This window comes from Drosophila ficusphila, unplaced genomic scaffold, assembly GCF_018152265.1.
Source record: "Drosophila ficusphila isolate 14025-0441.05 unplaced genomic scaffold, ASM1815226v1 contig_607, whole genome shotgun sequence".
Lineage (NCBI taxonomy): Eukaryota > Metazoa > Arthropoda > Insecta > Diptera > Drosophilidae > Drosophila > Drosophila ficusphila.
In genome coordinates this window covers 550,511-566,192 of record NW_025064537.1, presented here as the reverse complement: position 1 = coordinate 566,192, position 15,682 = coordinate 550,511, and the positions used below count along the sequence as shown (strand labels likewise).

The 15,682-nt window shown below is 44.1% G+C and overlaps 5 protein-coding genes and 1 pseudogene across 5 annotated transcripts; 1 reads left to right on the top strand and 5 right to left on the bottom strand.

Annotated features, from left to right (window-relative positions):
• Positions 1–683: 683 nt before the first annotated feature.
• LOC108092268 lies at positions 684–2,059 on the bottom strand. The gene has a single exon (XM_017191801.2). The coding sequence runs from the start codon at positions 1,990–1,992 to the stop codon at positions 1,291–1,293; it is 702 nt and encodes a 233-aa protein (XP_017047290.2). The 5' UTR covers positions 1,993–2,059; the 3' UTR covers positions 684–1,290.
• A 190-nt stretch (positions 2,060–2,249) lies between these two features.
• On the top strand, positions 2,250–3,217 carry LOC108092267 (phosphatidylethanolamine-binding protein homolog F40A3.3). Its single transcript, XM_017191800.2, has one exon. It carries the CDS (start codon positions 2,255–2,257, stop codon positions 3,029–3,031), a length of 777 nt encoding a protein of 258 aa, XP_017047289.1. The 5' UTR covers positions 2,250–2,254; the 3' UTR covers positions 3,032–3,217.
• A 373-nt stretch (positions 3,218–3,590) lies between these two features.
• On the bottom strand, positions 3,591–6,962 carry LOC108092266 (uncharacterized transmembrane protein DDB_G0289901). The gene is made up of 3 exons (XM_017191798.2): positions 5,112–6,962; positions 4,161–5,011; positions 3,591–4,095 (listed from the first exon to the last, which is right to left on the bottom strand). Exons 1-3 carry the CDS (start codon positions 6,802–6,804, stop codon positions 4,039–4,041), a joined length of 2,601 nt encoding a protein of 866 aa, XP_017047287.1. The 5' UTR covers positions 6,805–6,962; the 3' UTR covers positions 3,591–4,038.
• A 979-nt stretch (positions 6,963–7,941) lies between these two features.
• LOC122320511 lies at positions 7,942–8,771 on the bottom strand. Its single transcript, XM_043208649.1, has 3 exons — positions 8,693–8,771; positions 8,352–8,492; positions 7,942–8,252 (listed from the first exon to the last, which is right to left on the bottom strand). The coding sequence occupies exons 1-3, from the start codon at positions 8,769–8,771 to the stop codon at positions 7,957–7,959; spliced, it is 516 nt and encodes a 171-aa protein (XP_043064584.1). The 3' UTR covers positions 7,942–7,956.
• A 2,708-nt stretch (positions 8,772–11,479) lies between these two features.
• On the bottom strand, positions 11,480–12,250 carry LOC108102186 (annotated as a pseudogene).
• Positions 12,217–15,185, bottom strand: LOC108092265 (uncharacterized protein DDB_G0292186-like). Its single transcript, XM_017191797.2, is given in 4 exon segments — positions 12,217–12,382; positions 12,600–13,558; positions 13,659–14,971; positions 14,973–15,185. Coding segments are annotated over 4 exon segments (2,397 nt in total). The 5' UTR covers positions 15,038–15,185; the 3' UTR covers positions 12,217–12,322.
• Positions 15,186–15,682: the final 497 nt, after the last annotated feature.

Below are 15,682 nucleotides of genomic sequence, written 5' to 3'. Positions count from 1 at the left end.
TGATGACGCTAAAAGAAACCAGAAATAATAAATTTCTATAATAAATATAAAACTGGAGTCGACACAATGGACCAAATGGTGCGGAGATACACCAGTCAACGACGATCCTCGAGATGGCCAATGGCAATGTTTTTCAATATGTTAGACATTTCTTCACTTGCGACATATATAATTTATTATAAAAATAATAAAATGATAAAAAAAAAAACGACAGAACGTCGTCAATTTATGCGTAAGCTAAGTGAGGAATTAGAATTGCCGATGATTGAAAATCGTACCGCGAATCCACAAATAATGCGTCACTTTTCAACAAAGATTGTCATTCAAAGTATTTTAGGCCATGCATTGACAGAAACAGTCATGGTAAATCCTGGTCCAGAGATTCCAAAAGATAAAACCGGAAGAAAAATGGTTATAGGATCTTGCTATGTCTGCAATGCTTTGCCAATAAGAAGACGGCGAAAGACACGCAAGTCTTGTGCCAATTGTCGCCAACCTGTATGAGACGAACATTCAGTAAATCGTGTCCAGTGTGTTCAATGTAATTAATTATATTGCATGCATTTATAAAAATTTTATTCACTTTATTTCCTATGCTTTCCACTGTGGGTACCCGGGTACCCGGTTGCTAATGAGGCGATGGCTGAAGTTTAAGCATAAAAAAAATAATAAAAAAAATAATATAAATTAAATGAACTCGCAACTAGCTTTCTTTTAAGTTAAAAAACGACGATTTGAGAGCTTAAAATGAAATATTGAACTTGCTTTAAGCTTTTCACACAGATATACCGCGGGGGGTACCCGGGTACCCGGTTACTAACATAAGGGTTAAGCAGTTGTATAATGTTTATGCAGTCACTTAAACAGTTTGTGCTTTCTAAATGCTGCATGGAAATCAGTTTACGAAATATTCCAATATTGAAAATATGACCTCATTAAAAATAATATTAATAAAATAAGATTTCGAAAACACATATTATATAATATATAGGCAACGATAGTAAGATTTTTTGTACATAGGCTTTTCATAAGAATGTCTCGCGCTTTTGTTATTTCATTAAGAAATTATAAAATTTTTTTTTATTCTTAAAACAAATTATCTCTTTTTTTTAGCCAACACATCGACCATATTAGGTGAGTACTAGTTAATACAAATAAATTTAAAAAAGAGTTGAACGCGTGCTCAAAAAAGTTCAAACTAAATAATGACGACTCCTGCGTATAAAAGTAAAAATGTATCTTAAAAGATCTATAGTTCTTTAAAAATATTATGTTATATTTTCAATGGTTTCATTCGAATTGAAGGCGAAGTCTGTCCTTTTGACTTGGGCGCGAAATCTTTCTTTTTCCCTTAACTTGTCTCATATTTACTGGGATTACCATGAGATCCGTAAAAGAAGTTCCTTTTCCTCGAATCACTTTCTTGTTGCTTTTATTTGGCTTGCTGCCCGATCCATAAAGCAAGATGCAACTGCTCGGACCTTCGGCTGTATGGAAGGAGTCATCCGACGAGTTGGCACTGTTGTCCGGTGGACTCTTCGACTTTCGGGTCTTGCGTGGTGTGAAGATCTGGGGATCTGCGATGACTCGCTGGCTGCCCTCTTGGTTGATGAGGGGGATACTGATTTCCGGCAGTGACTCCTCCCTCATGGAAATCGTACCGAAGTAGCGCATCATGGCTACAGCTTCCCTCTCCACCGTTTTAGTGTCCTCCCAATCTTCCATGGTGGCAAGTTCGCCCAATGGATTTGTGCCCGCTATTTTCTGGATCTTCTCCATCATTTGCAGACTTTCGCGGATTTCTCGACCTTTTCCAACTGTTGAGCCTTGTAGTTCATCCCGCGCCATTAGGTATTCATGGGTATTCTTTGGCATTGTCCTGAACTCCGATTTTCTCTTTTCCTCGTAGGCTAACTGGCCATGGATTAGATTAAAGCCCGGTTCCATGTCCACAAAATCGTGTTCGAACCGCGATTTGGGAACCCAAGCCATTACAGTTTGTTATAAAGACAAACTTTCTAAATTCGTTTTCCCCGGTGTTTTAGAATCATAAACGTTTTATGATAAAACAAACGTGCTTTTCATTTACGCTCCAAGAACTTACAAAATTTCAAAACATAACTTTATCGATAACGATAACCAGAACAAGTAGCTTCCGAGTGAATTGCAGAGTTGCCGCTTGTAAATTGACAACTAAAGAATTGCCTATAAACAGTTAATTAATTATTGTAAATTAGTCCATTTGACTAACAAGATGAGTTTTGTGCGCTTGATGGGGTTGCGTAATCTTCCCCGCAACAACCTTAATGGATTTTGGAAAGATTTATCCCGTACGACCGCAGTGAATGTCAATTCCTCAGCTGTCAACTTTCCGGCCGCCATTAGAACGCTGAAAACTTTTAACAAAGTGCAGAAAACCATTCTAACCAAAGAACCAATCTCTGCATTTAATCATTTTCAACGAAAGTATTCTTGCGAAAACGTTGGTAAAACCATGGAGGAAAACTGTGTGGTTCCGGATGTGATTTCCAAGGCTCCGGCTGCAACGGCCGTGGTGGAGTATCCCTGCGACATTGTCGTGAAGCCGGGTCAGGTTTTGACCCCCACCCAGGTGAAGGATCAGCCTTGCGTGAAGTGGGATGCGGATGCCAGCAAGCTGTACACCCTCTGCATGACCGATCCGGATGCCCCGAGTCGCAAGGAGCCAACGTTCCGCGAGTGGCACCATTGGCTTGTGGGCAACATTCCCGGCGGTGATATCGCCAAGGGCGAGGTCCTCTCCGCCTACGTGGGATCTGGTCCTCCACCAGACACCGGCCTCCATCGCTACGTGTTTCTTATCTACGAGCAGAAGTGCAAGCTCACCTTCGACGAGAAGCGGCTGCCCAACAACAGCGGCGATGGACGCGGAGGCTTCAAAATTGCGGAATTCGCCAAGAAGTACGATCTGGGTGATCCCATTGCCGGTAACCTGTACCAGGCGGAATACGACGATTATGTTCCCATCCTCTACAAGCAGCTGGGTGCCTAATTTTCACACAGTTTAAGACAAGTAATGACAAACCATTCGGCAGAGTTATTCTTATATAATGGCAGTTGGAATTGGAATCATAACTTGCAAATCTATTGTAAACTAAAGCCTGAAAAAAGACCCCATCAAACATCTGTGAAACATTGTTGCTGGCAATAAAATTGTTAAAGACATCGACTGCATAAACTCCAAGGAATTTCTTAATTTGTATAACTTATTTTCTGTAAACACGTACCACTTTTTCACTGCACTTCTTTTAAAAAGATATCATTTGATGGTCCGCAATGTCTTTACCTACCTTATCTTATCTGATCTACATTTAAATAATTCCTTGTAAATAGTTTTAGTGGCTATCTAGATCCATTATTTTTTCCACTTTACTTTTTTTATGGGATTGAGTTTTAATCGTCAAGCTCAATTTAGTTTGATTTCTAAAAATTAATTTAAAGTACGATTATTATCACGTTGAAAAGATTTTTTTTTAACTGCTAGAAATGATTTTCTTTTTAACAAATTTAATCCGTATGTTTTATAGAACCCCACTTAAAAGAACATCAAATGTTTGGCCCGGTTATTTATTTATTTATCATACCAATTACAATCTACTCTTTTATAAATACGATTCTTCTAGCGTCTTATAAAATTTTATGATCTCGAGGTAAATTCTTACCAAATGTTACACTCATTAGTTTTGGAGATACTTGATATAATTGCTTTTGACCATTTTGATCATTAGTGTTTTGTTTTCCCACAGAGCAAGATACACCCTTGTGGGATAGTGTTTTATTCGTTTATGCATTCTGATCTAATTACAGACTACTTCTTATAGTCAGGAAGGTTCTTCATAAAATGTATAATAAAGGTCTTTAGTACAATCTAGATACGTAATCATATAATCCATAAAATAATCCTGAAGAAGAATCTACGTTTCGCTCGGTGATGGGATTGGGTAGGCTTAGATGCTTAGTAGAGAAAGGACGTGTGATTTGGAGAGTATCCGATTTGTTTTACTCTTTAGCCGAAAAAACGGTGCGGTGGTCCTTCCATTCGGTCTCACTGATTGCCTGAAAATAAAAGTTCCAAATTAGTATCGGTCGCTAAGAACATGTAATTTTTAGTATTAACTCACCACTAGCTCATCGAAGGCCTGCTTGGCCAACCAGTGGAAGCAGGGACTCTTCCACTCGCGGGCAATGGCCTGCTGATCCTTGACGTCCTCCTCGGCGGTGGACTTGGAATTGGCGACGCTCTTGTACTTGGCCCACAGGAAGACCATGCTGCGCATCTTGTATACCCACAGGTCGTTGGGTATGCCGCGGATAATATCCTGGATCTCCACCATGTTCACCTCCGTAATGTTTTCCAGGAACGTGCGGTTCATCAACGTAAAGATCGTCTTAAGGGTGTCGTACGGCACGTCCGCATTCTTCTCGAGTCCGAAGTGAGCGGACTTGATAATGGCAAACACCACCTGCTCCGTGGTGAGCTTGGGCAGATTGGGCAGGAAGCAGTGCTCCAGATTAAGGTTGCCGCACTCCAGCAGCTGCTTGTTGATCTCCTCGCCCACGTTCTTGTAGTCCTTCCACCAGTTGCCCCACTCGTTGTACTTCTTCGACTCGTGCAGCGGTGCCCATTCGCTCCTCAGACGCTTCCTGTTGCGCTTGGCGACCTTGCGAGCCGTCTTGGCGTCGTCGGCCACCGACTCATCCTCCGAGTCTTCGTTGAGCACTATGGCCGCCTCCAAGAAGTCCTCCTCTGTGGCGTCCTGGTTTGTACTGTAGTTAAAGTTCTGCTCGAAGAAGGTTAGAGCATACGAGTCCGCCTCCGGTTGCGGCAGCTTCTTCGGCTGATCGTTGAGATACGGGATCTTGAATCCGCCCATGAGAAATCCGCGTTTGCGAGCCACTCGGCGCCACTTCTTCACCGACTTGGAGGCAGCCTCGGTTTCCACCGGTGGAGCGGGTGCAACACGTTTCTGGCCTAAAATATGTAAAAGATTTGTTTGAATTCATGGAGTTTTAAGGATAAATTGTTTTTGTAAAACAAATAGGAGATCTGCAGTTTAAGAACTAAAACTCACCGACTTGTGGAGGTAGTCCAGGAGCATTCGGTGGCTTTTGGGCCACTACGGCTGGTTTGCCAACCTGTGGACCACGCACTGGCTGCTGACCAGGCCTAACTGTCTGTGGTCCGGTTCTATTTGCTTGTGGTCCAGTTCTCTGCCCCTGTGGGAAAGCTTTTACTGCCGGTGGTCCACTTCTTGCAACTTGTCCAGAGACAGGTGGTTTCTTGCTGGCCACCACGGCAGTTTTCGGCTTGGGAGCCAGGTTGTTCACCTTATACTGATTGGGTGCCGCAATGGGCAGTTTCTTTTGGACTCCGCCTGTGATTCCCGGACGCACGTTGCCCGGTTTGTTTGGCTGAATGTTCCTTGTGTTTGCGACATTGTTTCTGCCTGCAGCGTTGACAATTGCGGCAGCAGCTCGGGGATTGTTGCGCAAATTCTGGACTGCCTTCGCAGCGGGCTGTGGTCCTGGCTTACGAACGGAGCCGCCATTGTTCAGGTTCATCTTCTGCAGCTGATTGCGCTTAGAGTTAAAGGCGCGCTGACTGGCCTCCCAGCCTCCACCACCAGCTCCTCCGCCGCCACCTCCTCCACCACCGGAGGACTGATATCCAGAGCTTTGGAACGAAGAAGACAGCGATGCCGAGTTGTTCCAGCTGCTGTTGTTGCGAGACTCGTTGAATGAGCGACTGATATTATTGCTGAAGCCGCCTCCTGAATTGTTGTTACTGTAATTGCCTCCCGAATTTTGGTTGAATCCTTGATCTCCTGGTCCGCGATTGATAAAGTTTCCCACATCGCGATTGTTGTCGAAGTTCCCAGATTTCTGGCCGAAATTGCTTTGGTTTCCCCCGCGTCCGTAGGAATCATTGAAACCAGAGCGCCGGTCATCGAAGTTTGATCCTCCTTGAGGGAAGTTGTCATTGTTGAAGTTTCCCTGGTTGCGTGGATTGTTTTCTGCAAAGGAACGGCCATCGTTTCCCCCAAAGGAAGAACCGTTGTTTCCTCCAAATGAAGGACCATTATTTCCTCCAAAGGAAGGTCCATTGTTTCCTCCAAAGGAAGGTCCACTGTTTCCTCCAAAGGAAGGTCCATCGTTTCCTCCATAAGAAGGACCATTGTTGCCCCCATATGCGGGTCCATTATTGCCGCCAAAAGATGGTCCATTGCCGAAGGAACCCTGATTCCTGGGCTCATTGTTAAAGAATCCCTCGCTGTTTCCCTGTGACTGCTGGCCACGATAATTTAAGTCTGAATTGCGTTGGTTTGTGTTGAAACTGTCTGCATTGCGGTTGCCAAAGTTCTGAGGTGCCTCCAGTTCCAGCAAACGAGCCAAGTTGCCAAAATTGGATTGTCCTCTGTTGGATTGATCAAAATTTGAGGACTGACCACGAAAATTGCCCTGGAAATCATCGCCGGAATTGCCGCCAAAGCGCTGATTGTTTGGATAAAAGCCGGAGTCTCCGGAACGTGAATAGTTGTTGTTGCCACTGTTGTTGTTGTAACCACCGCGATTGAAGTTACCGCCATCCGGACTGGAATTCCGATTAGCGCCGTAGCCTCCACCTCCAGGATTTCCGCCGCTGCCGTAATTGCCGCCACCACCAAAGTTTTGGGAATATGCTCCTCCTCCTCCTCCACCGGAGCTCCCCGTTCCGCGACGCTGGCCAATGCCGTAGGCGTCGTTCTTCAGTTGGCGGTAATCCATTTCGACTTTTGCTTACCCGGAGTCACCAAGCCGATGGACACTCTAAGCTACTTACTAAAAGAAGCTAGTTGACGCTTTTTTTGAAACCCAATTAATGCGGACTGAAAAATGCTCCCCGAATTTTTCGCAGTCTGTCAACCAGGGTTGCAAAGTAGTGAAAGCCGGTTAGTAGGGCAGTGAAAAAACATATTAATATATCGATAGCTTATTTGAATATCGAATAAGTTTTTCCGATAGCTGATTCAAATCTTGAGCATAATTTCAAAAATCTTCGCTGATTACAATTTTTAAAGTCAAACGTAGCTGAAATTGGGACGGTAGTCACAAATTGTACAAAGCTATTTCGATTTTTTCTAAATTTTATCAGAAATCGTGATTGCTGATTCCAAATTGTACCTATCAACTTTCTGAAAAAACATCAGAACCAAAATAAGGTATTCATAAAAAACCCATTACAAATATATCGAAGGAAATATTACAAACTAGATAACAAGAAATCTACCCTTTAAACACTAAAGTCTCCAAAATTAGACAGACAGTTTTTATTCATAACACTTCCTTTAGGCATTTAGTAGCTTTTGAGATTTTGGGCAAAAATAAGTAAGGAAACCATTTTTCAACTTCTGATTTAATTTGCATTTATTACAATAGCTTATCACACTGGTAATGATTCTTACATAAGGGGAACATAAATTCTGTGTGAAATTTGAGTCCTTAATTACTGAACACAGAGATGCGAATCTGGAGCATCTACAAAATAAACAAGAAAGGAAACTAGCTTCGGCAAGCTGAAGCTTATATACCCTTGCAGTCATCAAATATGTCGAACAAAATACATAAAGGCTAAACAACATCGAAGCTTTGACGATTTTTCTAATAATTTTCGATATAGTTGTCCGATTTTGATGAAATTTAATATGATATTCAAGAGTCGTTAGAAAACTTTATATTGCAAAAATGATGATTGTCTGATGAAAAACAACGATGTTATTTCTATTTAGATTTTTCGATATTTTCTATGGCAGCTATATGATAACGTTGTCGTATTTAATGAAATTTTTTCTCGATTCAAGGGTTATTAAAAAACTCCATATTTTGAAAATCATGCTGGTGGAATTAAAAACAACGACGTTATAATTTTTTTCTCATTATTTATTTAATTATTTTTCGATCATCCTCCGAGTCTTCGTTGAGCACTATGGCCGTATCCAAGAAGTCCTCCTCTGTGGCGTCCTGGTTTGTACTGTAGTTAAAGTTCTGCTCGAAGAAGGTTAGAGCATACGAGTCCGCCTCCGGTTGCGGCAGCTTCTTCGGCTGATCGTTGAGATACGGGATCTTGAATCCGCCCATGAGGAATCCGCGTTTGCGAGCCACTCGCCGCCACTTCTTCACCGACTTGGAGGCAGCCTCGGTTTCCACAGGTGGAGCGGGTGCAACACGTTTCTGACCTAAAACATTTAAAATATTTGTTTAAATTCACGGATTTTAAGGATAAATTGTTTTTGTAAAGGAAAGGGGAGGTCTTCAATTGAAGAACTAAAACTCACCGACTTGTGGAGGTAGTCCAGGAGCATTTGGTGGCTTTTGGGCCACTACGGCTGGTTTGCCAACCTGTGGGCCACTTTGCACTGGCTGCTGGCTGCTGCAGTGACCGGTAGTTTCTTGTTGGCCACCACGGCAGTTTTCGGCTTGGGAGCCAGGTTGTTCACCTTATACTGATTGGGCGCTGCAATGGGCAGATGCCCCCTTGGCCCGTTGTAAGTTCACCTGGGCTAGCTTCGTGCTGCTGTATGCAGCCATCATTGGAGCGGATGCTCCAAAGTTGGTGAAGGGGGCGGGTATTCCCCTTCACTGCCTTCCGTCAGAGGGACGTCGGCCTCCATCTCACCGTTATCGTCCAGGAGAGGCTCCTGTGCCACCTCCTGGGAGGGCGTAGGATGCTCCTCATCCTCACTGCTCACGTCCATATCGGCGCTAGGGTCCTCCTTCTGCTGCGGCCATCTTTGCCGCCTTCCTGAGACCACTCACCGAGACGGTTCCGAATCTGTAACTGAGCTGGTGCCCCTTAGATACGATCTCGTCTCGGGTGAGCTGGTCAATCCTGATGACTAGGAGTGCCCCGCCTCCATCGTTCTTCCGGGAGACCACTTTCCAGGCATCCGTCTCCAGCCTGTTCTGGCGCCCAAGCATCATGAGGAGTTCCTCGTTACTTCTTTCCGCGCTTCTGGGGCAGAAGACCGTGACATTGAATGTCGCGGGGCTGTCCTCTCCTACCCTAGTTCCTAGGGGTACGCCCTTCCACGTTCTTAACTGGGGCACAACGGCCCTCAGCCAGTTCGCTGAGTCCTGGTCCAGGCAGTCGATAAGGAGGTATCCGACCCTGAAGTGGATACCTCTGAATGCGACTGCTGTATCCCATTCCGACGTGACCACGTCGTCCATGATGGCCTCCTCCAACTCCGACAGCTCTTCACGGCTCAAGTGCATCTGTGGGTAATCCTCAGGTAACACCGCCACTCTGACTCCCTTGGCGGTCTCCGCATTGGAGGTGTGTGTGCCAGTGAGAGGGGCTGTGGAGATGGAGGATGGCTGCTTCACACTCCTTTCACCCGCCTTCGGCACGCTGAGTATGCCAGCAGGTGCCTTAGGGGGGGATCTCCTTGTCGCCGCCGCCTTCGAAGTGCAAGGCTCCTCAGGCCTTGGACGGGAGGGAGGTGCCTTTGCCTCTTTATTGCCCTCTGATTTCAACTTTTTTGGGGTGTCCGTCGGAGGGGTGAGGTTGCAGTTTCCCCGCTTACTGGCAGGTGCACTACTTTCGGCCACTGGTCGTGGCTCCTTTGCCTTTCTCAGTGCCTCGTCAGGGGTCATGCCCTGCTGGAGGTATCTGAGGTACCACTTGACCTTGGACCCCGACAGTCCTCTCCTGTTGGGGTCGTCTAGGCCTCCCGGTTGTCCTCTGGCTGGGAGGACATCTTGCTTTGCGGTAGGCCTGGTCTTCTGTCCAGCCACGGGAGGTGGGCAGACCAGCCGGGATGGTCCTGCTGGACGCGTACGTTCCCGGACTGGGACAGTTGACCATTGTGGGGTCTGTCCCACATTCAGCGTCCGTGACGCACTCCTGGCGGTGGCTGCGCTCCTGGGTGGGGCTGGTCCCACCTGGGGTCGCTCTCCGTTGAGGAATTGGTTTTCGAAATGTCTTGCGACACTCGAGGCAGGGATGTCCTGCGGTTTGTTGCCCCAAAATACAGGTCCATTATTGCCGCCAAATGATGGTCCATTGCCAAAGGAACCCTGATTCCTGGGCTCATTGTTAAACAATCTATAGTTGTTTCTCTGTGGCTGCTGGCCACGATAATTCAAGTCTGAGTTGCGTTGGTTTGTGTTGAAATTGTCTGCATTGCGGTTGCCAAAGTTCTGAGGTGCCTCCAGTTCCAGCAAACGGGCCAAGTTGCCCAAGTTGGATTGATCAAAATTTGAGGACTGACCGCGAAAGTTTCCTTGGAAATCATCGCCAGAATTGCCGCCAAAGCGCTGATTGTTTGGATTAAACCCAGAGTCTCCAGAACGTGAATAGTTGTTGTTGTAGCCACCGCGATTGAAGTGACCGCCATCCGGACTGGAATTCCGATTAGCGCCGTAGCCTCCACCTCCAAGATTTCCGCCGCTGCCGTAATTGCCGCCACCACCAAAGTTTTGGGAATATGCTCCTCCTCCTCCACCAGAGTTTCCCATTCCGCGACGCTGGCCAATGCCGTATGCGTCGTTCTTTAGTTGGCGGTAGTCCATTTCGACTTTTGCTTACCCGGAGTCACCAAGCCGATGGAAACTCTAAGCTACTTACTAAAAGAAGCTAGTTGACGCTCTTTTTCAAACCCAATTTATGCGGACTGAAAAATGCTCCCCGAATTTTTCGCAGTCTGTCAACCAGGGTTGCAACTTAGTGAAAGCCGGTTAGTAGGGCAGTGAAAAAACATATTAATATATCGATAGCTTATTTGAATATATAACTAAGTTTTTTCCGATAGCTGTTCTAAATTTTTTTTTTGCTTGTTTAACACACAAATTAAAAAAAAAAATTTTTAAACACACAAAAATTAATAACAAAAATTTTAAAAACGCACCTATTTTATATTTCTGGGCAGACATTGCATTTTGACGATACCAACCCAAAAAGGATTCAGTCTGAGTTCAATTTTTATACAGAACATGAAACAATGAATACTTAAGTTTTAATACAGCTTACCTAAATAACAACCGTTACTAGTGGTTAACTATGTCTTCATTAGCCACGAATTTTGAGCATAATTTCCAAAATCTTCGCCGATTACAATTTTTTAAAGTCAAACGTAGCATAAATTTAGACAGTAGTCACAAATTCTTCAAACGCTTTTCGAATTTTTTCTAAATTTTATCAGAAATTGTGATTGTTGATTCCAAATTGTACCTATCAACTTTTTGAAAAAATATCAAAACCAAATTAAGGTATTCTTTAAAAACACTATTACACATATATCGAAGGAAATATTATAAACTAGATAACAAGAACTCTACGCTTTTAACACTGAAGTCTCCAAAAGTAGGTTTTTATTCATAGGCCTTTTTTTATTTTTAGGCACTTAGTAGCTTTTGAGTTTTTGGGCCAAAAATAAGTAAAGAAACAACTTTTCAACTTCATATTTAATTGGCATTTATTAACATAGTTTATCACACTGGTAATGATTCATTACATAAGGGGAACATAAATTCTGTGTAAAATTTACGTCCCTAATTACTGAACACAGGGATGTGAATCTGGAGCATCTACAAAATAAAAATTGCACTTTAGAGAAATGGCATTTTAACTCGGTATTTCAGTTCCTCACCTTGCTAGTTTAATCAAATAAGGCCTGGGCACGATCTTGCTGCAAACGATAATTCACAAATTTGTCAAATACATAGCCATGTCTGTAAGATTCCACTAGGATGCGATCCTCGCCAATGTCTAGACTAACTTCCTGCAAAGAAACCTGCGGGGTAAAATAAATTTTAGCTTCTATCATTTAAGAATCAAGTAACTTAAACATACACAATTCGGTAGGTAAATCTCGGCGTGAATTTCATCAACAGTATCGTCACGAACTCTAGCGCGAAGTTTATACTGCAACTTCGGATTGCTTGCCAATTGACGACTATTCTTGATGGCGGCTGCATCCTTTTCGTTGATCTCCTGCACTAACTTTCCGGAATTGTCTGCTGGCACAGACTCAGTCTGACCGGTAATAGGAGAAGGACCTCCAGACACGGGTTGGGCTCTTTTGACGTCATCATTGCGCACCCGATGAAAGACTAAGGTGCCAATAAACTTGCTGATTGTTCAGTGCACATTGTATTTTTCGCTCATAGCCTCGGCCAGAAAGAAGTTTTTGAACGTAGTTTTCCCTTTTAGAAGCTTAACACATGATTTATTTGGCTTTTATTCCGTATACAATCTAGTGCGCATAAAGTTAAAAATTGTTCGGGTATCGTGTTACGATTTAATTTATGATTTTAAGCCAGGATAAATTTTATTGTGGTCCGGCCAGTCGATCTCGCTGATTGCCTGTAAAGAAAAAGTAATTGTGATTGTTAGTCAGGAAGATGAAAAGATAAAAAACACCTGACAACAGGAATTGATTTGAAATTCGAATGAATGTTGTTACTTGATTCGATTGAAGGACTTGTCAATCCTTTATCAAAATATTCGATTTTTAAACCATTTTTTTTTTACAATTTTAGTTGGTGCTTGTTATCAGATGCTTATTGGTCTTTAACCTCACCTTGAGCTCATCAAAAGCCTGTTTGGCCAGCCAGTGAAAGACGGGATTCTTCCATTCCCGCGCAATAGATTGAATTTGCTTTACCGTATGCGCATTTTTCGGCCCCGGACTCTTCAGAGTGCCATGGTATCTGTCCCAAAGATAAATCATGCTGCGCATCTTGTACAGCCACAGATGATTTGGAATGCCAAGGACCATGTCTTGCAATTGTTCAATATGCTCTTCGGACAAATTTTCAAGGAATGTTTCGTTCATCAATAGGAAAATCGAACGCATGTTGCGGTAGTGACTAAACGTATTCTTTTCGATGCCCATGTGCGCATGTTTAAATACCTGATTGATCACATCTTCGGTGGAAGCTTTTTTTGAATAGGCGGGAATGAAGCGGTGGAGCAAACTGCGATTGCCAAACTTCTCCAGCTTCTTGTTGATTTCGCTGCCGCACCACTTGTAGTCCCTCCACCAGTTGTGCCAATCCTTGTAGTTATTGTCCTTATAAATTTTAACCCACTCCTTGCGCATCTGGACGCGCACCTTCCTCTTGCTTCCAAGTGAATTTTTATTCGACTGAACATCAGATCGGTTCGAGTCCAGAGATTCGGTATCAGATTCTTCGTCCTCCACCTCATCCACATCGCCATCGTTGTTGGCATAAACGTTTGTATTGTAGATGGGTCTCTGCTTAAAGAAAGTCACTGCAAAGGATTCCTCCTCTGGTTGCGGCAGTTCCCTGTGATGATTGTTGATGTAGGGCAGGCGAATTCCGGCTATAATAAAGCTCTGGCCTGACACCACCCTTTGGCGATTGGGGTTTGCTTTCTTAGCCTTACCCCTACCAGCACGTGATTTGACTTTGTTTATCTGTTGACCAGGTTCCTGTGCACCAGGAGTGGTCTTCTTAGCTTGGATTGCCGGCTGATTGGATTTGTTTTGTGGAGCGGGTGCAACCAGCTTCTGGCCTAAAACATTTAAAAGATTTGTTTGAATACATGAACTTTTAAGGATAAATTGTTTTTGTAAAACAAATAGGAGATCTGCAATTGAAGAACTAAAACTCACCGACTTGTGGAGGTAGTCCTGGAGCAATCGGTGGCTTTTGGGCCACTACGGCTGGTTTGCCATCGTGTTGACCACTTCGCTCTGGCTGCTGGCCAGGTCTACCTGTCTGTGGCCCAGTTGTAATTGTTTGCGGTCCAGTCCTCTGTCCCTGTGTTTTTACTGCCGGTGGTCCATTTCTTACAACTTGTCCAGCGACCGGTGGTTTCTTGTTGGCCACCACGGCAGTTTTCGGCTTGGGAGCCAGGTTGTTCACCTTATACTGATTGGGTGCCGCAATGGGCAGTTTCTTTTGGACTCCGCCTGTGATTTCCGGACGCACGTTGCCCGGTTTGTTTGGCTGAATGTTCCTTGTGTTTGCGACATTGTTTCTGCCCGCAGCGTTGACAATTGCGGCAGCAGCTCGGGGATTTTTGCGCAAATTCTGGACTGCCTTCGCAGAGGGCTGTGGTCCTGGCTTACGAACGGAGCCGCCATTGTTCAGGTTCATCTTCTGCAGCTGATTGCGCTTAGAGTTGAAGGCGCGCTGACTGGCCTCCCAGCCTCCACCACCAGCTCCTACGCCGCCACCTCCTCCACCACCCGAGGACTGATATCCAGAGCTTTGGAACGAAGAAGACTGCGATGCCGAGTTGTTCCAGCTGCTGTTGTTGCGAGACTCGTTGAATGAGCGACTGATATTGTTGCTGAAGCCGCCTCCTGAATTGTTGTTCGTGTAATTGCCTCCCGAATTTTGGTTGAATCCTTGATCTCCTGGTCCGCGATTGTTAAAGTTTCCCACATCGCGGTTGTTGTCGAAGTTCCCAGAGTTCTGGCCGAAATTGCTTTGGTTTCCCCCGCGTCCGTAGGAATCATTGAAACCAGAGCGCCGGTCATCGAAGTTTGATCCTCCTTGGGGAAAGTTGTCATTGTTGAAGTTTCCCTGGTTGCGTGGATTTTTTTCTGCAAAGGAACGGCCATCGTTTCCTCCAAAGGAAGGACCATTGTTTCCTCCATATGCAGGGCCATTATTGCCCCCAAAAGATGGTCCATTGTCGAAGGAAGCCTGAATTTTGGGTTCATCAAAATTTGAGGACTGACCACGAAAGTTGCCTTGGAAATCATCGCCAGAATTGCCGCCAAAGCGCTGATTTTTTGGATTAAAGCCGGAGTCTCCGGAACGTGAATAGTTGTTGTTGTAGCCACCGCGATTGAAGTTACCGCCATCCGGACTGGAATTCCGATTAGCGCCGTAGCCTCCACCTCCAGGATTCCCTCTGCTGCCGTAATTGCCGCCACCACCAAAGTTTTGGGAATATGCTCCTCCTTTTCCACTCGGAGTTCCCCATTCCGCGACGCTGGCCAATTCCGTAGGCGTCATTCTTCAGTTGGCGGTAGTCCATTTTGACTTTTGCTTACCCGGAGTCACCAAGTCGATGGACCCTCTAAGCTACTTATTAAAAGAACTTTTTTTCAAACCAAATTAATGCGGACTAAAAAATGCCCTCAGAATTTTTCGCAGTCTGTCAACCAGGGTTGCAAAGTAGGGAAAGCCGGTTAGTAGGGCATTGAAAAAATATATCATTATATCGATAGCTTATATGAATATCGAAATAAGTTGTTTCCGATGGCTGTTCTACATTTTTGTTTGCTTGTTTAAACACACAAATAATAATCAAAAAATTTTAAGAACCTACCAATTTTATATTTCAGGGGAAACATTGTATTATAACAATACGAACACAAAAAAGTTTAAGTCTGAGATCTGATTTTATACAGAACAGGAAACATTTAATACTTAAATTTATTACAGCATACCTCAGTAACAACCGTTACTTATTGGTCAACTATGCCTTCGTTAGTCACGAATCGTGAGCATAATACCCACGATCTTTGACGATTACACTTTTTAAAGTCAAACGTAGCAGAAATTTCGACGACAGTCACAAATTGTAAAATTTTCATTTTTATTATTCATATTACAATATTTCGGAAATAATAATTGTTAATTCTAAATTGTACATACTAACTTTTAAAAAGAAAAAACT

What these genes read in the sequence shown, in the direction of transcription:
- LOC108092268 (XM_017191801.2), bottom strand. Translation starts at nt 1,992, where the DNA reads ATGGCTTGGGTTCCCAAATCGCGGTTCGAACACGATTTTGTGGACATG.
- LOC108092267 (XM_017191800.2), top strand. Translation starts at nt 2,255, where the DNA reads ATGAGTTTTGTGCGCTTGATGGGGTTGCGTAATCTTCCCCGCAACAAC.
- LOC108092266 (XM_017191798.2), bottom strand. Translation starts at nt 6,804, where the DNA reads ATGGATTACCGCCAACTGAAGAACGACGCCTACGGCATTGGCCAGCGT. An exon ending in TGGACTACCTCCACAAGTCG is followed by an intron (nt 5,012 to 5,111) that starts GTGAGTTTTAGT and finishes TACATATTTTAG; the next exon opens with GCCAGAAACGTGTTGCACCC. An exon ending in AGGCCTTCGATGAGCTAGTG is followed by an intron (nt 4,096 to 4,160) that starts GTGAGTTAATAC and finishes TTTTATTTTCAG; the next exon opens with GCAATCAGTGAGACCGAATG.
- LOC122320511 (XM_043208649.1), bottom strand. Translation starts at nt 8,771, where the DNA reads ATGGACGTGAGCAGTGAGGATGAGGAGCATCCTACGCCCTCCCAGGAG. An exon ending in GCCTCTCCTGGACGATAACG is followed by an intron (nt 8,493 to 8,692) that starts GTGAGATGGAGG and finishes CTGGCTCCCAAG; the next exon opens with CCGAAAACTGCCGTGGTGGC. An exon ending in TGGACTACCTCCACAAGTCG is followed by an intron (nt 8,253 to 8,351) that starts GTGAGTTTTAGT and finishes TAAATGTTTTAG; the next exon opens with GTCAGAAACGTGTTGCACCC.